General features: G+C 34.9%; 2 protein-coding genes across 3 annotated transcripts in view; one reads left to right on the top strand and one right to left on the bottom strand.

The window, feature by feature from the left end:
• Positions 1-19,801, top strand: part of Mkln1 (muskelin 1) — a 103,616-nt gene that overhangs the window by 24,697 nt on the left and 59,118 nt on the right. For both annotated transcript variants that reach the window (XM_019205662.2, XM_019205663.1), the window contains 3 exons: positions 3,887-3,964; positions 6,786-6,851; positions 18,054-18,166. In XM_019205662.2, the coding sequence (XP_019061207.2) occupies positions 3,887-3,964; positions 6,786-6,851; positions 18,054-18,166 (257 nt within the window). The remainder of the gene's footprint in view (positions 1-3,886; positions 3,965-6,785; positions 6,852-18,053; positions 18,167-19,801) is intronic.
• On the bottom strand, positions 1,913-3,246 carry LOC104853662 (Y-box-binding protein 1). The gene is made up of 2 exons (XM_010611740.2): positions 3,240-3,246; positions 1,913-3,139 (listed from the first exon to the last, which is right to left on the bottom strand). The coding sequence occupies exons 1-2, from the start codon at positions 3,244-3,246 to the stop codon at positions 2,328-2,330; spliced, it is 819 nt and encodes a 272-aa protein (XP_010610042.1). The 3' UTR covers positions 1,913-2,327.

Genomic DNA, 19,801 nt, shown 5'->3' with positions numbered 1-19,801 from the left:
TCGGGTTCCATACTATTCCTAAACAAATCTTTGTTGAGGAGGAGTATGGGTTGGGGCTTTTGACAGTTTTTTGGGGAAGAATGAATGCTTGTGGGAACCTCAGACCACTACAGTTATGGGAATCACTGTGACAACCCCTCTTAAGAAGTAGGTGAAGAATTTATTGATGAAAGATTAAAAAATGTAAAACCTAAGTTCCTACCCCACTATTTAAGAGCTGTGTGTGTTTGGTTAAGTTATTTACTTTTTGTAAATATGTATTTCCATATGTGTAAGGTAGATGATAATACCTAGTTCTTTTTTTTTGGTACTGGGGATTGAACTCGGGTCCTTGCGCAGGTGGCGGAACCACTGAGCTTCATCCCCGGCCTCATAATACCTGGTTCTTAGGTATATTTTTGGAATTAAACCAGAGAAGGAAAGCAGCACAGATTTTAACATTTGGAAAGTATTCAGTAAAATAAGTTCTTTGTGTAGCAAAGAAAATCACTAAGAGTGAAGAGACAACCTACAGAATGGGAAAACAAAATTGCCAGCTGCTCCTCTGATGAGGGACTAGTAGTATCTAGAATATATAAAGAAATCAAAATAATTAGACTACTCTAATTTGAAGACTCAGTTTAAAAAATGGGCATCTGAAATGAAGACCCTTTTCAGATGAAGAAATACAAATGGCCAGTAAATGCATGAAAAAGTGTTCACCCTCAATGGCCATTCAAGAAATCCAGGTTAAAACAACTCTGAGATTCCAACTCACTTCGGAAAGAATGGCTGCCATTAAGAAATCACCCAGTAACAAATGCTGGCAAGGCTGTGGGGGAAAAAGAAACCCTTCTCCATTGTTGGTGAGATTGTAAGCTGATACAGATACTAAGGAAATCATTATGGAGAGTCCTCAAAAAATTAAAAGTAGAAATTTAACCCAGCTTTCCCCTTCTAGATATCTTCCTAAAACAGTTAAAGATATGATAGCACAATGATGTGTGGATGCCCATGTTTATAGCAGAGTAATTCAGAATAGCTAAATCTTGGAAACAGCTTGTATATTCATCAACAAATTAATGGATAAAACAAATGTGATACTTATATACAATGGAGAACTACTCCTCCATAAAAAGGATAAACTCAAGTCATTTGCAGGAGAATGGAAGTGCCCTGAGACTATAATATTAAGTGAATTAACTCAGGCACACACGTTTGAATAGTGCATGATTTCTCTCATATGGAAAAAGTACATATGTACATAAAGTACAAAATAAAAGACAGATGATGGGAGTAAAGAGGGTAAAAAAGATATTGTAATCCAGTGTGAACAAAGTATCGAAAAATGTACTTTAACTTTGTACAATTGTCTTATATGTTCTCTACTTATTAGTCTGGTTTTCAACCGTATATATGATAATTATCTTATAAGGTCTTATAAATAAATGAATCTGATGCTGGAAAAATAAAAGATGGGAGGGGGAAAATGCTAATCCTTTACATGTATGTAATCATGTAGTACAGGTGCATACTAAAAAAGTAAAAGAAAAAATAAATATAGTTCTGTTGCTACTGTTGTTACTTTTGTTGCTAGTCTTGCACTAAAAAAAAAATCCTGTGTAATAATGGAAATTGCACCATAAAGAGTTAGTTTTAATATTTTGAAGATGTATTATACGGTGACTAAACTAAAGATGCTGATCCTCCATTCCTTTTCTAGTTCTATTGTATTTTGCTAAGAAAAAGTACTGACACAGATCACTGTTGAATGGAAGGTATCAAGTGCAGTGAATCCATTTCATTTGAGGGTATAAAGATTAAAATGTAGTTAAAGATGAGAGATGGGAGATCACATAATGGAATTAAATGTAGTTTTCCTCATCTTTATCCTTTCCTCTGCCCATTGTATTTATATGAGTGCCAGCAACAATTTTTTTTAATTATTTAAGACCTTTATTAACAGGTGCTTGCAGTTTGTTGACTTTTTTGAAAAAATCAAGTTGTAAACTTTTATTACAAATTAAAAATGAAGTTCTTAAAAATCTCAACTTGACCAGATATGAAAAAATTTAAAAACCTTTAAAGGTGTATTGAGAAAAACCAGGCTTTTTTAAAAAAACACGTTTGTCATTACCAAAAAGAGACGTCTTTAGGTAAAAATAATAAAAACCCCATGCTGCATAGATAATGCAGATAGTTCTAGTTATCTGGTCAATGGGCAAAAAGCAAGCACTTAAGGTCTTCAGTTCCCAATCTTTTGTTCATTTCTTATTGCTGGAATTTCATATTCGTTTCTTCTTGCTGGATGACTAAACCGGATGATGGTAGAGATGTTAAGCCGGTATTTACTCAGCCCCGCCCTGCTCAGCCTCGGGAGCGGACGAATTCTCAGCTGGTGGATCGGCTGCTTTAGTCTCTTTGCCATCTTGTGGTTTAGGGTTCTCTGGGCGTCTGCGTCGGTAATTGAAGTTGCGCCGGTACCGACGTTGAGGTGGCTGCTGACCTTGGGTCTCATCTCCTTGATTTTCTTTATCCTCTTCATTGCCGTCCTCTCTAGGCTGTCTTTGGCGAGGAGGGCCCCTGCGGAATCGTGGTCTATAACCTCGATACATATTCTGTCTCACTTGTCTACCTTGCTCTCCTGCACCCTGGTTGTCAGCACCCTCCATCACTTCTCCCTGCACAGGAGGGTTGGAATACTGTGGTCGACGCCCGTAGGGTCTCCGCATGTAGTAAGGTGGGAACCTTCGCCTGCGGTAGGGCCGGCGTTGTTGGGCCTGGCCTTCGGGAGCATTCTCCGATCCCTCATTCTTTTCCCCACTCTCACTGTTCTGGTAATTCTGCTGGTAATTGCGTGGAGGACCCCTACGACGTGGATAGCGTCTGTAATGGTTACGGTCTGCTGCATATTTACTGCCTTGAACTGGAACTCCACCAGGGCCTGTAACATTTGCTGCCTCCGCACCCTTTTCTCCTTCAACAACATCAAACTCCACAGTCTCTCCATCTCCTACACTGCGAAGGTACTTCCTGGGGTTATTCTTCTTTATGGCAGTCTGGTGTATAAATACATCTTCCTTGGTGTCATTCCTGTTGATGAAACCATATCCGTTTCTTACATTGAACCATTTTACTGTTCCCAAAACCTTACTGCTCCCTGCACTGCTGCCCAGAGTGCCAGGCTTGGCAATGCTGAGGGCGGGGGGTGGCAGAGCCAGGTAGGGAGATGGTGGGCAGCTTCTGGGTTTCCTCCTCACTGTTCATGGTTGCGGTGATGGTGACTGGGGCCGGCTGCGGCAGCTGCGGCTCCTCCCGAGGTGTGATGGTAACTAGGCCGGCGGCGGCGGCGGTGGGGCTGCTGAGGGCTCTCTGGGGTCCGCTCTCCGCTCCCGCTACCGATCGAACTCCAGAAACAATTTTTAAAGTCTGGGTATGTCCTTGTTTCAGTGACTTTTAGAACATTTGTTCAGATTATTTATAAATTATCTTATCGTCTGTTTCTGTTTTATAGGCTTAAATTGCTTTCCAATTTTTTTCCTCCCAAATGATGCCCCTGTTTTTTTCTCATGGTCTCTATTTAAATCCTCTGTTAATGCCACATAATTGCCCTTATGTAATATATCTTATACTATATATAATAGATGCAATAATATTGAGAAATATAGTACATTAATACGATCTGCCACTAATGCAATTTTTTGTGGTGGTATTAACTAACACTTTATTGTTTATATGTGGGGAAGCTTGAAGAGAACCTGAACTGGTGCATATTTTATGAAAATGTGTTGTTATATTAGTGACATATTTGTAATTGCTCTTAATGTAGGGCTCTACATTTTAATTTTTTTCTATAATAAAAAGTCTGGCTAAGATATAATTCTTTCTCATTCTTTGATATTTGTAGATGGCTTGTTCAATCAGTATATCAGTCAACAAGAATATAAGCCACGATGGAGTCAGATCATTCCCAAAAGCACCAAAGGTAAGTCATGCTTTCTAGATTGGGGTGCTTTTTCTTTAGCATCTCAGTCCTTAATTTTCCCAAGATAGCTCAAGTGTCATAGAACTCTGTTTATAAAAAGCAGGCATTTAAAATAACATATATGTGCCTTAACTAGAGTTACACACACATACACATGGTGGTTTTTTTTTTTTTCTTCTTTTTCATTCCTGTGTATCAAACCTGTGGTCTTGCATATGGCAAGGCAAGTTCTCTACTACTGACTGCATTCCCAACCCTACTTTATTATCTTTTAAACTTTTACTTTATTGCTGTAACAGAAGGTTGGTCAGTTTTTGGTTGTGTTTTTGTTGTTGTTGTTGTTTTTTTTTTTTTTTTTTTACACAATACCATTGTAAATTGCTTTTCTAAAATATAATAAAATTCAAGGCTGAAGTTTATGTGTTCCTGAAAACTATAAGTTCTGCAAAATTGCTCTTAAATCTTAACAAGGCTTCTTAGAACAACAATGGGCAGACCACTATAAGTGTATGGAGCCTCTAACTGGATACTGATAAAAACAAGTATAATTCTAATAAAAAATAGTACAGTTGAATCTTTTTTTTTTTTTCTTTTTGGTACTGGGGATCAAACTCAGGTCCTGTGCTTGCAAGGCAGGCAGCGGAACCACTGAGCTAAATCCCTGGCCCACTACAGTTGAATCTTTACAGGCATTTATATTGAGTACTACTGTGAGTTTGAAGCCTTAAGGGTTGAGGCTTATACTTTCTTCTTTGAGATGTATATTACAGAGGACATTAGATTCTACTAGGGACTGTTTTCATCAACACTCAGAATCTGAGTCAAGAGTTTATACTGCTTCATTAACCTATTATTTTTATAGAGGGGGAATTTTTGTCTCCTTTATCTTTACTAACTGCATTATTTTCATACAGAGGGAAGTTTTTGTCACTTCTTCATCTGCACTAACTGCTTTGCCAGAGAGTTAATGTAGTACAGCTGTTCTTCAATGTACTACTTTCATTAAAGGAAGACAGTTCTATGTGATATTCCTTATGGATTTAAGTTTTTTCCTTATGGACTTAATATATTGCTAAGGCCTTCTTTTTAAACATAGACAGCTTTCCCTTCATCATATTAGATGTTAATATGCAGAGAAAATTTGTTCTTAAACTTCCATAATTTCTGTGTTAAAATGAGCATCATTCTATTTTATGTCACATGAGGTAATTTTCTTAAGAGACACATGAGTATTTGGAAAATAATGAGTTAAATATATAAAATGAAAACACATTAGTTTTTACTTAATGAGTTCTTTAAAGTGATAATACTGACTGGGAGGGAGAAGAAGAAAACAAACCTTTAATAACATTGAACTGGAAAATCTAAAAAGCCATCTATTAGAAATGAGAAAGAATTTATAGGGAATTTGTGAACGATTAGCCATCAAATACAATAATAATGAGAAGGGTTGGTTTTCCATCAAATTTTGAGTATATCGTCATGTACTGTGTAACAATGTTTTGGTCAATAATGTTGGTCCCATAAGTTTATAGGGAGTTAAAGCTTCCTGTCACCTGATATTTTTACCAAACCTTTTCTGTGTTTGGGTATGTTTACATACACAAACATTGATTCAGTGTGTTATAGTTGCTTACAATATTCAATATAGGAACATGTTCTATAGTACTGGCAGAAAACCTTTTAGAGCTTTCAATGATAAAAATGGCTGTAGTAGGCTATACCATCTAGGCTTGTGTAAATATGATGATCTATGATGTTCACACAATGACACATTTCTTAAAATGTTTTCTCATTTGTAAATGGTACATGACTATATAGGAACTGATGTTTCAGTTGTTTTTGTAGTAGCCCTGTGAAATTAATAAAAAAGTAAAAGTTCTCAATTTTATATAAGTAAAACAAGAAATCTCACTAGCAAAGTTATGTATTTCAGTCGATGGGGAAGTTATTTAAAAATATGCTTTCCTCTTTTTATTAAGATACTGGAATTCTATAACCTTTTGAACCATGGAAATGAAATTATTTCTTCATTTGTATAAGACTTGATGTAAAATAGAATTAGATACAAATAGAAAAATAATTTTCTCCATCAAAAGTTTGAAAATATCCATTTTTAATTTTAAAAATTATATTTTTACTGCCCTACTAAGCTCTGAGTAAAAATAAAAATCACAGTGAAGTAAATTTTATAATTTCTCAGTTAGCATTCAGAATAGTTAATGAATTATGCAGGAACTTTCTGAAATACTGTCACAATAAATATGGTAAAGAAATTATCATTAATATAAAATTTGTTAACAGATTTGTGTAGCTAGTTTATGAACCTTAAAGCTGTTCATTGTACCAAGAAACTGTATCTGGAATACACAGACATGAGACCTAATTTTGTGATTGTTACACACCTTCACTTTGACACTTCAGTATTGTAGTTTTGAGATTTTTGTCTTAGTGTTTTGTAGAATATCCAGTACCTCTGTTGATTTATGCCATTCATAGAAAGCTGAAAATAGCTGTTGGTTGCATTAATAGCCAGGAGGCAATTGAAAGGAAGATCACAGTAATTATAAACATAGATTTAAGTTGTACTATTTTTATGAATGCTTTTACTCATTTTTAATATGTTGAAAGAGTAAGTATGAGTTATTTTTGTTGTCCAGTATAAACTTACAAAGTTACTGTAGATTTGCAGCTGCTCCTTTTTTTTGGTACCGGGATCAAACTTGGGTCCTTGCGTTTGAGAGGTAGGCATTAGAACCACTGAGCTAAATCCCTTGCCCTCTTATTGTTCTTTTAAAAGAAAATTTCGTTTCTGCTTCAGGTGATGGAGAAGATAACCGACCAGGAATGAGAGGGGGCCATCAGATGGTTATTGATGTTCAAACAGGTTGGTAATACTTGCAGTAAAAAGTAACATCTTTTGAAAAATTATGAATTGTTTTTCAAGGTCTCAACATAATTCTAAAGAGTTAAGGTATTATTACCCATTAGTAGTAAATTCATATATTAACCTGCCAGTGCATCATCGCTTTAGATTTTAAAACATCAAATAAAAGTGAATATATAAATAAAGGAATATACTTTTTATTCAATATAAAGATAAAGTGTTATTGGCTAGCGCTAAGTAGCAAAGAAAATAAACACAGGCTATAGGCATAACCTAAACCAAGAAGTGGCTAGTGAGATAGGGGAGGCTACTGTACAAATGAAATTGCATTACCCAAAAAAATGTATTATACAGACCTTTATTTGTGTATGTGTGTATATATGTGGCTTATGTGTGTGATATATTCAAGGAAAATTAGTATTTCTAGACTTTGAGTGCATTTATATTTTAATATGGTAGTATGAGAATTAGAATTTAAAAATTAAGATATATTTTTGAATATCAGTAATGAAGTATTAAAAGATTGGTGTGATAGATATATAGATATTAATTGGAGAAAATTTTACTCACTAGTGTTCATTTTAGAAAAGGTCCTTTAAGGTACAAAGTAAAATATCAGAAGATCCAATTGTAGAAGGCACTGTTTTTTCAGTAAGAAAGAAAAGCATTGGCTTGATAGGACTAGAGAAAGAAGCACAAACCTGGGGGAAATGGTAGTGGAGCCAGCAGGGTGGCAGAATGCCACACTTTGTGACATGACTTTCTTTTCCCAAACCAAAATCTTAAGATGTTTTCTCTTTTAGAATGAGATTTTGGAATTTTCTTTTTGGAGTCAAAAGGCAGAAGCAGACAGCTCTTGTAAGAAGGTCTACTTGAGAAATGATGATAGCATTGGTTTGTGTAAGAATGGTAGTAGTAATGTTGAGAATTGGTCAAATTTTAGGTAAGTTTTGGTTGGAATGTGTCCTCCAAGGCTCATTTATTGAGATTTAATTCCCATTGTGAAGTGTTCAGAAGGTAGAAATTTAATCCAACTGTAGTGTTTTTAGAGGTGAGCCTTTGGGAGGTGATTCAGATTGGCTCAGTTCACCAAGGTGAAGCTCCCATGGTTGAATAACTCTTGGCTTCATAAGAAGAAGGAGAGAGACCAGAGGACACACAGATATGTATGTAGGCTCCTTGGCTTTTACAGTGTGACCTGCCTTGTGACTTGGCCATCACCAAAATGCAGCTTCTTGTTTATTTTTTTTGTTTTTTTAAGACAGGGTCTCACTGTTTAGTTGAGATTGACGTGGAACTCACTATGTAGCCCAGGCTGGTCTCGAACTCACAGTGATCCTCCTGCCTCAGCCTCCTGAGTGCTAGGATTACAGGCATATGCCACCATGCCCGGCCCAAAATGCAGCTTCTTGACCTTGAACCTCCAGAACTATGAGACAGAATAAACCTTTTTTTTGTTGTTGTTAAAGCTCATACAGTATGGTTTTAATAATATTATTGGCAACAGCAAATGAACTTATACACTGTGTTATAGATCTGATAGGGCAGTTAAAAACATGGTATAGCTGTTCTTTAAGAGTAAAACAAGAGGATTAGATATATTGAGTTTTTCAGCAACTTGATTTTAGACAGGTTAAGTTTGAGATGCCAATGAGATGTCCAAGAGATATATGCAGTTGACAGTATTAGTTCAGGGTTCAGGAGTATATCTAGGCAGAATATTCATTCCTTCCCCACACTTGAATAACATTTTGTTGTTCTTTTTATCATCATCATTTTCATCATCAGTATCATCATTATGTGATACAGGAGATGGAACCCAGGGCCTTTGCACTGAGCTACTCCCCAACCCTATTTTTATTTTTCATTTTGAGACAAAGTCTTGCGAAGTCACTAAATTGCCCAGTCTCGTCTCAAATTTGTGCTCATTCTGTAGAGTGCTGGGATTACTTTTGCTTACTCTCTCTGTGGTTTCAGAGTTGCTTGTAATACCATTCCTGTTGGTCGAGCGCTCCAGCCGCAGTGGACTTACTGAGAGGGGAAGGACAAGAATCTTGGCTAATTTATTTTTATGGCCATTGAGCTTGGTATGAAATACACATGCTCTGAAGATTTCTTCAGGTGAATAAAAAAAACTATTTCCTGTCAAGTGAAAAGAAAACTATTTGGAAACCATACTGATACACTGCTATAAATTGTGATAAGTGTATCATGTCTTCATATCATTATTATAATATGATCCTGTTTTTTTCTGAGGTGAATTTTTGTTGGTCTTACTGTAATACATTTAAAATTTCTCACAATTTAGCTTGTTCTTTTGTACTCTTTAGACCAGTGATGACAAACCTTTTAGAAATGGAGTATATATAAACTGCAGCCTAAAAACCACTTACTAATTGCAGAGTGGCTAACACGGCAATTAAACCTGAATACTAACCTTTTGGTTGTAAAAAAACAACTGTTTTATGATATTCAGCTGCTGGGGTGACTTGACTCACAAGGTGACAGAGGGGGCTCTGAGTGCCCACTGTGGCACATATGCCATAGGTTCACCACCACTGATTTAGACTGTACTTCCTAAAGCTGTAATTATCATTACTTTGGGATCTGGCTAGAAAAATCGAGTGTTATGTAGAGCTTTGCATTCTTTAGAGTAATATTTGGTTAATATATCTTTTTTTTTTAAGATTCCCTAATCACTTTATTACACTTACATATTTAATATAATTGCCTTTCGAGGAGCATTTTTTTCATTAAGTTTATTGGTACATTTTAGATATACAATTCAGTTACATTCATTGCTGGGAACTTGTACTTTTATATGATGTATCTTGGTTCTTATTTTTTCCCCTTTCCCCTGCCCTCCCTTCAAACCCTCCACCCCTCCCTATTTACAAAGACTTTGTTTCCATTTTTTCCTTTTCTCTTATTTTTGCCTTACCTTTCTTTCCTTTCTCCTACCCCTCTCACTTCCCCTAGTCCTTTAAGACCTTTTTTTCCTATTTCACATTATCAGTTGTACATTTGGATCCTTATTTACACTTTTAGTTTCTCACACCAGGGAAACTATTTGGTATTTACACATGTGTGTCCTATTTATTTCAGGTAAATGTATGGCCTCACTGTGCATCTATTTAGCTATAAATGTCTCTACTTTCTCATTCTTTATGGCTGAGTAGTACTCCATTGTCTAAAAAAAAAAATCTCACATCTTTATCCAATCTCCAATTGATGGGCAAATTGGCTGCTTCCAAGCTTTAGCTACTACAAACTTTGCTGCTATAACCTTGGGTGGTATGATTCTTTAATTCTTTTGGGAAGATACCCAGTAGGAGAATAGTTGCATCAAATGGGACCTCCAATCCTAGTGTTTTGAAATATCTCCATATTGATTTCCACAGTGGTTGTGCCGGTCTGCACTCCCACAGACAATAGAGAGGAGTTCCATTCTCCCCACAGTCCCGCCAGCATTTGTTACTGGTTGATTTCTTCATAGCAGCCATTCTTTCCGGAGTGAGATGGAATCTCAGTGTTGTTTTCATCTGCATCTCTTCAATGACCATTGATGTTGAACATGTTTTCATATGTTTATTTGCTGCTTTTACTTCTTTATCTGTGCATTTCAGATGCCCATTTTTGAATTGGGTCTTTAAATTTGGGGAGTCTGATTTTTTTAAGTTCTTTATATATTCTAGATAGTAGTCCTTTGTCTGAGGAACAGCTGATAAATTTTTTTTCCCACATTGTAGGTTGTATTTTAGCTCTCTTGGTTTCTCTTGCAGTGCAGAAGCTTTTTAATAAGATGAGATCTCAATTGTTGATTCTTTGTGCTAGTTCCCGTGCTGCTGAGGTTTTGTTAAAAAAAGTCTTTTCTTGTATTAATGTTTTCAAGAGTTCTACCTAACTTATCTTCCAGCAAGTTTAGTGTTTCTGTTTTAATATTTAGATCTTTAATCCACTTTGATTTTAGTTTAGTGTATGGTGAAATACAGGTGTCTAGTTTTAATCTTTGGCAGGCTGAAATCCAGTTTTTCTAACACCATTTATTAAAGAGGCTATCTTTCCTCCAGTGAGGATGGTGGCTCGTTTGTCAAAGTGAGGTATCTGAGTACATCTGGAGTTTTTTCTGCATCTTTTAATCTATTCCAGTGATTTCTGTTTCTTTGCCAGTACTATGCTGTTTTTATCACATTGTCTTTGTAGTATACTTTCAAGATGGGGATTATGATACCGCCTTTCATAACTCTGTTTGCTAGAATGGCTTTTGCTATTCTTGGTATCTTCTGGTTTCAAATGAAGTTTTGGATTGTTTTTTCTAGTTCTATGAAATAAACTGTTGGGATTTCAGTCATGACTGCATTAAATCTATAGCACTTTTGGAAGTATGGACATTTCCACTCTATTGGTTCTTCCTACCTAGGAACAAGGGATATCTATCCATTTTCTTATATCCTCTTCAATCTCTTTTTTTCAGAGTGCTGTAGTTTTTAATGTAGAGGTCTTTTGCTTTCTTTGTTAGACTGATTCCTAGATATTTCAGTTTTTTGGATGCTACTGCAAAAGAAATTGTTTCCCTACTTTCTCTCTCAGTGAGTCTGTTATTTGTGTACAAGAAGGCTGTTGATTTATGAATGTTGACCTTGTATCCTGCTATTGTGTTGAATGTCAGTTAAATGTAGAAGCCTTTTGATGGAATTTTCTGGATCTTCTTTGTAAAGTATCATGCTGTTCAAAAAATAGTGACAGTTTAACTTCTTTCTACTTGTATTCCTTTGATTTCTTTCTCTTGCCTAATTGCTGTGGCTAATGTTTCCAGAACTATATTGAACAGGAGTGGTGATAGCGGACATTTTTGTCTCGTTCCTGATTTTAGCGTGAACATTTTGAATTTTTGATCTTTTAGTATGATGTTGGCTGTTGGGTTTTCATAGCTAGCCTTTATCATGTTGAGATACAGAGACCATCTTTTCCAATTTTATGTAAGGTTTTTTTGTCATAAATGGGTGTTGGGTTTTGTTGAATGCTTTTTCTGCATCTGTTGAGATGATCATATGGTTTTTGTATTACATTTATTGATTTGTTTTGTTTTGTTTTGTTTTTTGAGACAGGGTCTCACTATGTAGTTGAGATTGACCTGGTACCCACTATGTAGCCCAGGCTGGTCTCTAACTCAACAGCAATCCTCCTGCCTCAGCCTCCCGAGTGCTGGGATTTTAGGTGTGAGCCACCACACCTGGCCTACATTTATTGATTTTTGAAAGGCAGTGTTGATAGGAAAAAATAATTTAACAACAGTCTCACATTATAAAAAAGTCACTATATTTGTTTCATCTTTTAGATCCATGTACCCTGTTCTAATTGGTGTTTTAGAAAGAAAGGAAAACCATAAATATACTTCTAAAATCTTAAAGAAAAAATATTGAAATGCACTTAACAGTTTTTTGGGGTTTTTTTTGTTTGTTTGTTACTGGGGATTAAACTGGGGTCCTTGTGCTTGCAAGGCAGGCCACCGAACCGCTGAGCTAAATCCCCGGCCCAACAGTTTTGTTGATAAAGATGTGGTAGATTTAGGGCTGGGGATTTAGCTCAGTGCCTGCCTTGTAAGTTCAAGGTCCCGAGTTCGATCCCCAGTACCAAAAAAAGAAAAGATCATGTAAATTTAGTAGTAAAGGATAACTTTCCTTAGGTAGAGTTCAAATAATGTACAAGTTCTGTCCTATCAAAGTTGGTTCATTAAGTATACTACAGAGTTTAAAGAAGCCCAATCATTTTTAAGTATGTATTTTGAAGGTTTCTAGACCAAAGGGCCTTATATCTTTCAAAGTTACATGTAACATTTTTGCCTGTCCATTTTTCTAGTGTGTGTGTGTGTGTGTGTGTGTGTGTGTGTGTGTGTGTGTGTGTGTGTTAGTTACTGGGGATCAAACTCAGGCCCTTGTGCTTCCAGGGCAGACAGTTGAACCACTGAGCCAAATCCCTCACCCAGCCTGTCCATTTTCATGAAATGAGAATCCATGGCTTCAGATTGTCAGACACCCAACAAAAGTTAATTTAAGATTTAATAGTACTTGAATTTTTTTTTTCAGTCATAAGTTTTAAAATCTCCCCTATATTGTTAGCAGCTCAAAGGATAGAGTGACAGTTAAAGTACATGACAGTATAAATTTTACTGTTGATACTTTCTTCTATTTTGAGGGAATCCTTTAATTCATAACATGTAGAGAAAGAATGTAGTATTTTTCCTTCTGGATTTTTTTGTGAATTTTATTGACTATAATTTGTGTACTTAATACTAACGTTTTTTTAGCTGAGTTGAGTTTCAGCTCTGAGTAAGATATGTTGATTAGAAAGAGAGAAGAGAAATGTCTATTTTATTTCAGCATGGAAGTCTATTCAGTTAGAAATGTAAATGGCAGGCCAGGAATGTAACTCAGCAGTGCTGTGCCTGCCTAGCAAATGTGAGGCCCTGAGTTAGACTCCCTGTAGAAAAAAAAAAAGAAAAAAAAAAGAAATTGGATGAGGCTATTCTTGTTTTATAACTCTTGTAAATTTTGAGAATCTGATCCTAGTCAGAATAGATACTGAGTCTGAGGCAGAGTCCCAATATTAGGTATCTACCAAAGAAGTTGATGGGGAGTTGCTTGTTACTTAGAAGAGCATGTGTATAAATATTTGAACCTTGAACTATTTTTATGGAAGTGATATGAGAATGCTTTCATTTTGTATTATCTGATGCTACATGGGGTTTTTCTTGATTTTACCTGAAGAAACTTTTGAAGGAGGTGAGTAAAATTAGTTTTGGTTGTTAATGTAAACATTCATATATTTCTGAAGATATGTATAACTTGAATCTTTTTGTTTCATACAATTATCAGAAAATAATTCAAACTTTAGAATACAAGTTGATATAGTATATGCATAAAATGAAACTTTTTAGTGAGAAAAGTAACTACATGTTGAATTCACTCGAAAGATCAGTCTTTAGATATTTAAGAAAGGCATAGGAGGGTGAATATGAGTAAAATATATCAATCATTGAATCCCATCCCCACCTCTGCAAAATGTGAAACTAGGAACAGAATGATGGGGGGGTAGGTGCATGAAAATGATCAAAGTAATGTTATATATGTGTACATACAGATCTACAAGAAATAAAAACCATTAATCCATTTTTGTTTTGATTTTTCTACCGGGGATTGAACTTGGGACCTTGCACTTGCGAGGCAGGCAGTGGAACCACTGAGCTAAAAATCCCCGGCCCAAAAACCATTAATCTGTAAAACCAGTTTAAAAAATACTTGTTTTTTAAAAAAGAAAAAAGCAGATGTTTCAAATCTTGATAGTTCAAGGAACTCTGAGAAACTGAGGCAGGAGAATCACAAGTTTGATCCCAGCCAGAATTGAACTTAGTGACTTAGGGAGAGCCTGTCCAAAAAAGAAAAAAAAAAAACAAAAAATATCTGGGATGTAGCTCTGTGCAAAGGCCCTGAGTTCGGTCCTCAGTACTGTTTTTAAAAAGGGAGGATTGGTAAAAAGTATATAAACTATCTTTACAGGCTTAGTAACTTGAACTTTTAGAGGGACATCTTAAACTCTTAATTTAAAAATGTCTTCACAGGATTTCTTTTATTTGGAAGACTAATTTGTTGTCTTAGAGCTTTTTGTGTTTGTTTTTTCCATTTTACTTGTTTTTCTCTTGGTGTCTACTTAAAATAAGAATTAAGCTCACTTCCATCACCAGTCTGTTAACTCTTTTCATACTGCTTTTTTAACACATAAATTGTCTTAAGCTTTAGACCTAGGCTATGTCAGCGCTTAGTTTATATGTTCTATACAGTTTCAAAATGAAAAGACAGATTTAATTATAAAATTAGTGTGCCATCTTGTGGAGGATTATAATTGGCACAGTCTGACTTATCCCTTAGAGTAAAACAGCAGGCACTGTGGTTGAGTATTTTAAATAAAATAAAAAAATGTTTCATTGTGCAAAATAGTAGGCATGATATTTTCACATTTCTTAACGTAGCTACCTTATTTTTAGTGCATGTAAACTGTATAGATTGGTAGTAAGTACTCCTATGGTTTATTTGGCACTGGTACCATTTGGTACATATTCTATACCAAAGAATATGGTTGAATTTTAGTATTTGTGGCCTGAGTAATGATGAATCCATTCACTTAGTGTCTCAGAATGAAATTGGCTTGACATTTTGAACACAGACTATTACTAACCATATTACGTCCAATCTCTCGATCTCTGGCACCTCCTTTCCAGCCCTGTATGCTGCAAGTTCAGCTCTTGCCTTGTGACACATCTCCCTCCTTAAACTCTTCTTCTGTAGCTTCCCTACTGTCTGTGGAGTCAAGTTCAAAGCTCTTGTAGTTTAACCTTTTCTGTTAATTTAACCTCTGGCCAGTTTACATCAAACAGTGCATATATTCATCACAGCACAGTTTAACCACTTAATATTAAATTATTAAATTTAATATTAAATGAAGGACATGTTATACTTTAATTCTTACAGTAGCTTCTCAGATACCACATTACATTTTAGAGATTAGGAAACCAGTGGTTAAGGAGCTTGCTGGTTGTCACAGAGCTTTGGTAATAGAACCAGGACTGTAGCTGAGAGCTACTTGATGTTAATGTCTTTTAAAATATTTCCGAATATGTTTTTCTGTATCTGAATCCTTGTTATTCTTTTCATTCTCCTTGGAAATTCCTCGTCTTTTCCCATTCTGCCTACCAGAACACAAAGCCAATTTGTAATGTGTAGGGCAAATACCACCGTCAGTATAAACCTTTCCTGAGTTTCCTCAACCAGACATACTCTCTTCCACTTTTGAACTGCTGTGGTACTTTTTTACCTTTGTTATGGTACTTAGTCTATCATGTGTTACAGTGATTTATATACCTATTTTATACTCTTGACAAGATTGTAAATGCTTGGTCATCATCATCATCATCTTTTATCTTTTATGCATTAAATAATACTTTTGTTGGTCTTTGTTTCTATATAATTATTTTTTATTAAATGGTTTGATGATTTAACTAAAACTTTTGCTATGCATTTTCATTCAGGTATGTCAAAAGGGTCAGTTTTCATCCAGTTCATTTAATTTTACTATTAAACTTCAACTTGGACCACAAAACTTTCATGGACAAGAATGACATCTTGGCTTAATTCCATTGGGATGCTTACTCTGTGCCAGATTTTATTTTGCTCAGCTATCAATGAGGCTGTTGTGGAAATGTGGGTTTTCTTTGCTGTGAGAATTTTTGCATACAAAAAGACCTGTTTTTCAAAAAGAACATTGAGAACCCAGAGCCCAAGAGAAAGGGTTATTAAAGTTAATGAACCAGAGTAACCTTATCTGGAAGGTGCCCAGAAACACTATAAAACAAAAGGTCAATTGCAATTGCTATTTTAGTTATATACCCCCTCCTCCTTCAGGGTTCAGAATTTAACAGGGTTAATTGCCTTTGTAGTAAGGCCTTGGCAAATAATTTTTAATTCAGATGAGACTTCTTTAATTTTTTTTCCCGTAAAACTACAAGTGTCTGGGCATCACTGTGTGCCATTTGTGAAACAGAATGTTACTTAACTAGTGATAATGGACTATTTCATAGTTGAGAAATTTAATAAGTTTTTAGTAGTTTAAAATAATTACCATTGTTTTATATTTATACAGTGCCAAAAGTTCTTCAGGTACTGAATTAGACCCAGAATCAAATAAAATAATGCCATTTTTTATTGTATTTGTGGTACTTAGAAACTAAAAATTATTTTATATTTTAGTGCATGTTTTGAAGATAGAAAGGTTGTTCATGTGCAACAGGCTTTAGAATGTTTCCATGTAATTCAGAGCTAACAACACTCAGAGTTTTGTAAATGAAAAAATAAGACCAAAGGAGGTTAAATATTCTGTACTTGATCACCCAGTTAGTTCTAGAACTCAGTCCTGCTTCAATGGAGTGTTCTTATCTAGAGAGCAGAGAAGCATTGTTTGGATTTCTCCAAATTATCTGGGGATAGATTGAGCATTTCATTTAAAAAATTGAGAGTTTGAAATTATATGAAAGTATGACAGAAATTCTTAGAAGATAATCTAACTCTATGAATGGCAAGAAGTTTTTTAGTGTACAGTATTTCCACGTGCATTGTGAGTTGTAACTTTTCATAGTTATTTATGTAACGACAGAGCCTTAGGATATATCAGTTGGAGCCTCAATGACTTTTCCTTTTTCTTTGTAGTGTTTTACTTAACTTAAAAAAAAAAGCTGATGGGTTTCTGTGACCAGTAGATATTTATAAAAAGCAGAATATTTGAAGAAAGGAAAAGCATTATTGTATAAGAAAGGATCTAGGATACAGTGTTATATATAAACATTCACTATTTACTGAGCAAGAAATCATTTTTACCCAATGATAAAGTTTATATATGGAATAGACATTTCAAAGTTAGAAGAAACCAAATTCTCAAGACATAGTGGCTAGAATGATTTAATGGTAACTTTCTGAAGAATTAAAGGTACCACAATATATCGGGGGAAAAAAATCTCCCAGTTTTCTTGGGAATACCAGAATTATGAGTTACTTTATGATTAAGATATATAACTTTAACTTTAAATGAATTTTAACCATTGTTTTTGTTATGTACTAGAGAGAAACCACTTTTAATGTGGCTTTTTCAGAAATGCCAGATGTTCTTATGTTATACTTCTATACTTCAGATTCCTCTAGGATTTCTAGTTTTTAAAGTCTGAGTAACAAATAACATAGACCTTTAGTGTATGAAAAGTGGTGTTTTTATGAAGCTGGTTGATATAAGCTTTTTATAGCCTGCCACAGAAACTCCTAAACGGGCTTCACATCAGATTCATATGGAATACTTTGAAAATTCAGATTATTTCTTTACCCACTGAAGAACAGTGGAATCGAATGTTAGGGAACATGGTTTAGAGATTGTGTTTTTAAACAAATCTCTCACACATCTGTCAAAATAGTGACCTGTAGCAGTCTTTCCATCTACTCATGTTTAGGGAGTAGTAGGCTGGTATACATTTTGAAAGTTAAAATATAAAAATCCCATTTTAAAATGTATTGAGATGTACATTTTAAAATGATCTCTGAAACATCTGGCCAAGACTTATCCTTAAAAATTTTTTTCTTTAAACATTTATTTTTCTGTTTTTCTTAGAGACTGTTTATTTGTTTGGTGGCTGGGATGGAACACAGGATCTTGCTGACTTCTGGGCATACAGTGTGAAGGAGAACCAGTGGACATGTATCTCCAGAGACACTGAAAAAGAGGCAAGTTCCAAGACTTTTTCATATACCTATATTAGGGGCATGGGTGTACATTTCTTTTTATGCATGATTGATTTCTTGTCATTTGTTATAGGAAAAGATTTGTGATTTCAAGGTTAGTTTAAGTACTCCTTGATTTCAGCTTCTATACCTAGTTTGCCAACTAATGATGTACAAACAAGTCTATTTTATAAAGATAAAATGGGTATTTTTTATTTTTTAAATTTTTTTGGTACCAGGGATTGAACTTGGGTACCTTGCACTTGTAAGGCAGGCAGTGGTGCCACTGAACAAATCCCCAGCCTCATAAATGGGTATTTTTATGTCATTTGATACTTAAAGTAATTTAGCCCAGAAATGTAACTGTATATTGTCTTATACCTCTGTCACTTCTGCTCTTGATTTTGGCATTCACTTTATTTTTATTTCTTCTGGAAAAACATGTTTTTGATGTCTTAACCTCTTACCATCTTACTGTTTGACTCCTCACTGGTTTGCTATCTGTGCGTGTCTTGCATAACTGCATTTCAGTTGACTATGGGTCACATACATGATAGTGGGTCCTGTAAGATTACATTGTCTGGTGCCATTATAGCCATAAATATGTTCAATGATGTTCAAACAATGAGGTTACTTAACAATGCATTTCCTACATTTTATTTTAAAATTAAACTTATATATACATATACATTTGTATGTCTATACACATGCAAAGTCCGCCAAAAAGATGTATACACACTTCAGCAGTTTGCCATACTAATAAATGTCTGGAAACCAGTGGCCACCACTTTGAACACCTCTTGTAATCATAGAGCACAAAGGTAACTTGTATTAATTTCATAATGTCTCAGTAAATTTAGTATTGAAATATTTATACAAATTTTTCTTTTCCTGATGTATACCTTTTTTTGATGGATTCTGTATATGTAAACATTTTCATTCTGCATAAGAAGGCTTTGGTTTATGGCTTTGAATTAAAAAGTATGTGATTATATACAGGGATAAAGTGAATATTAATTCATTTTTTCCAGAAATTATATAGAATTTTAAAATTACATTCTGTATCCGAAGTATTTCAGATTATGAATCAAAAAATAACCTATTCAAAAAGGAAAAAAAAAAGGGGTGAAAGTGAAGCAGAAAATATCTAATTAAAGCCCCTATAGTTTTCATTTAGAAAAGTCATTTCAAAAGGTCTTGGGCTGGGACTGGGATTTAGCTCAGTGGTGTTGGCACTTGCCTCACAAGCGCAAGGTCCTGAGTTTGATCCCCAGTATCACAAAAAAAAAAAAAAAAAAGAGGTCTAGTGCTGTGTCTTCAATTCTAAGCAACTGGGTTCTTGCTTACTCATTGTAATCTAAGGATTAATCATTTGGATGATCTTATTTTTCAAAAGACCTTGAATTTTTTATTTCTTTTTTTTAACCTTGGGAAAAGTATAAAATGGCATGCCTTTGTCAGTATTGAAGTACCATTTTCTGAAGTGATTATGTTTTACCTTAACATTTCTTCTCAATTATCTTAAATCAGTTTGGTCATTTTGTAATTATTTTGGCAAAAAGTGTAAGATTCATCTTTAAAATTCTCTCAGTCAGTCCCGGTGGCGTAGGCCTATAGTCAAGCACCCTGGCAAGGCTG

Source organism: Fukomys damarensis, unplaced genomic scaffold (assembly GCF_012274545.1).
Source record: "Fukomys damarensis isolate Sample0158 unplaced genomic scaffold, DMR_v1.0_HiC HiC_scaffold_4, whole genome shotgun sequence".
NCBI classification, from domain to species: Eukaryota; Metazoa; Chordata; class Mammalia; order Rodentia; family Bathyergidae; genus Fukomys; species Fukomys damarensis.
The sequence above is the reverse complement of the archived record's forward strand: the minus strand, read 5'-3'. Positions and strand labels throughout refer to the sequence as shown.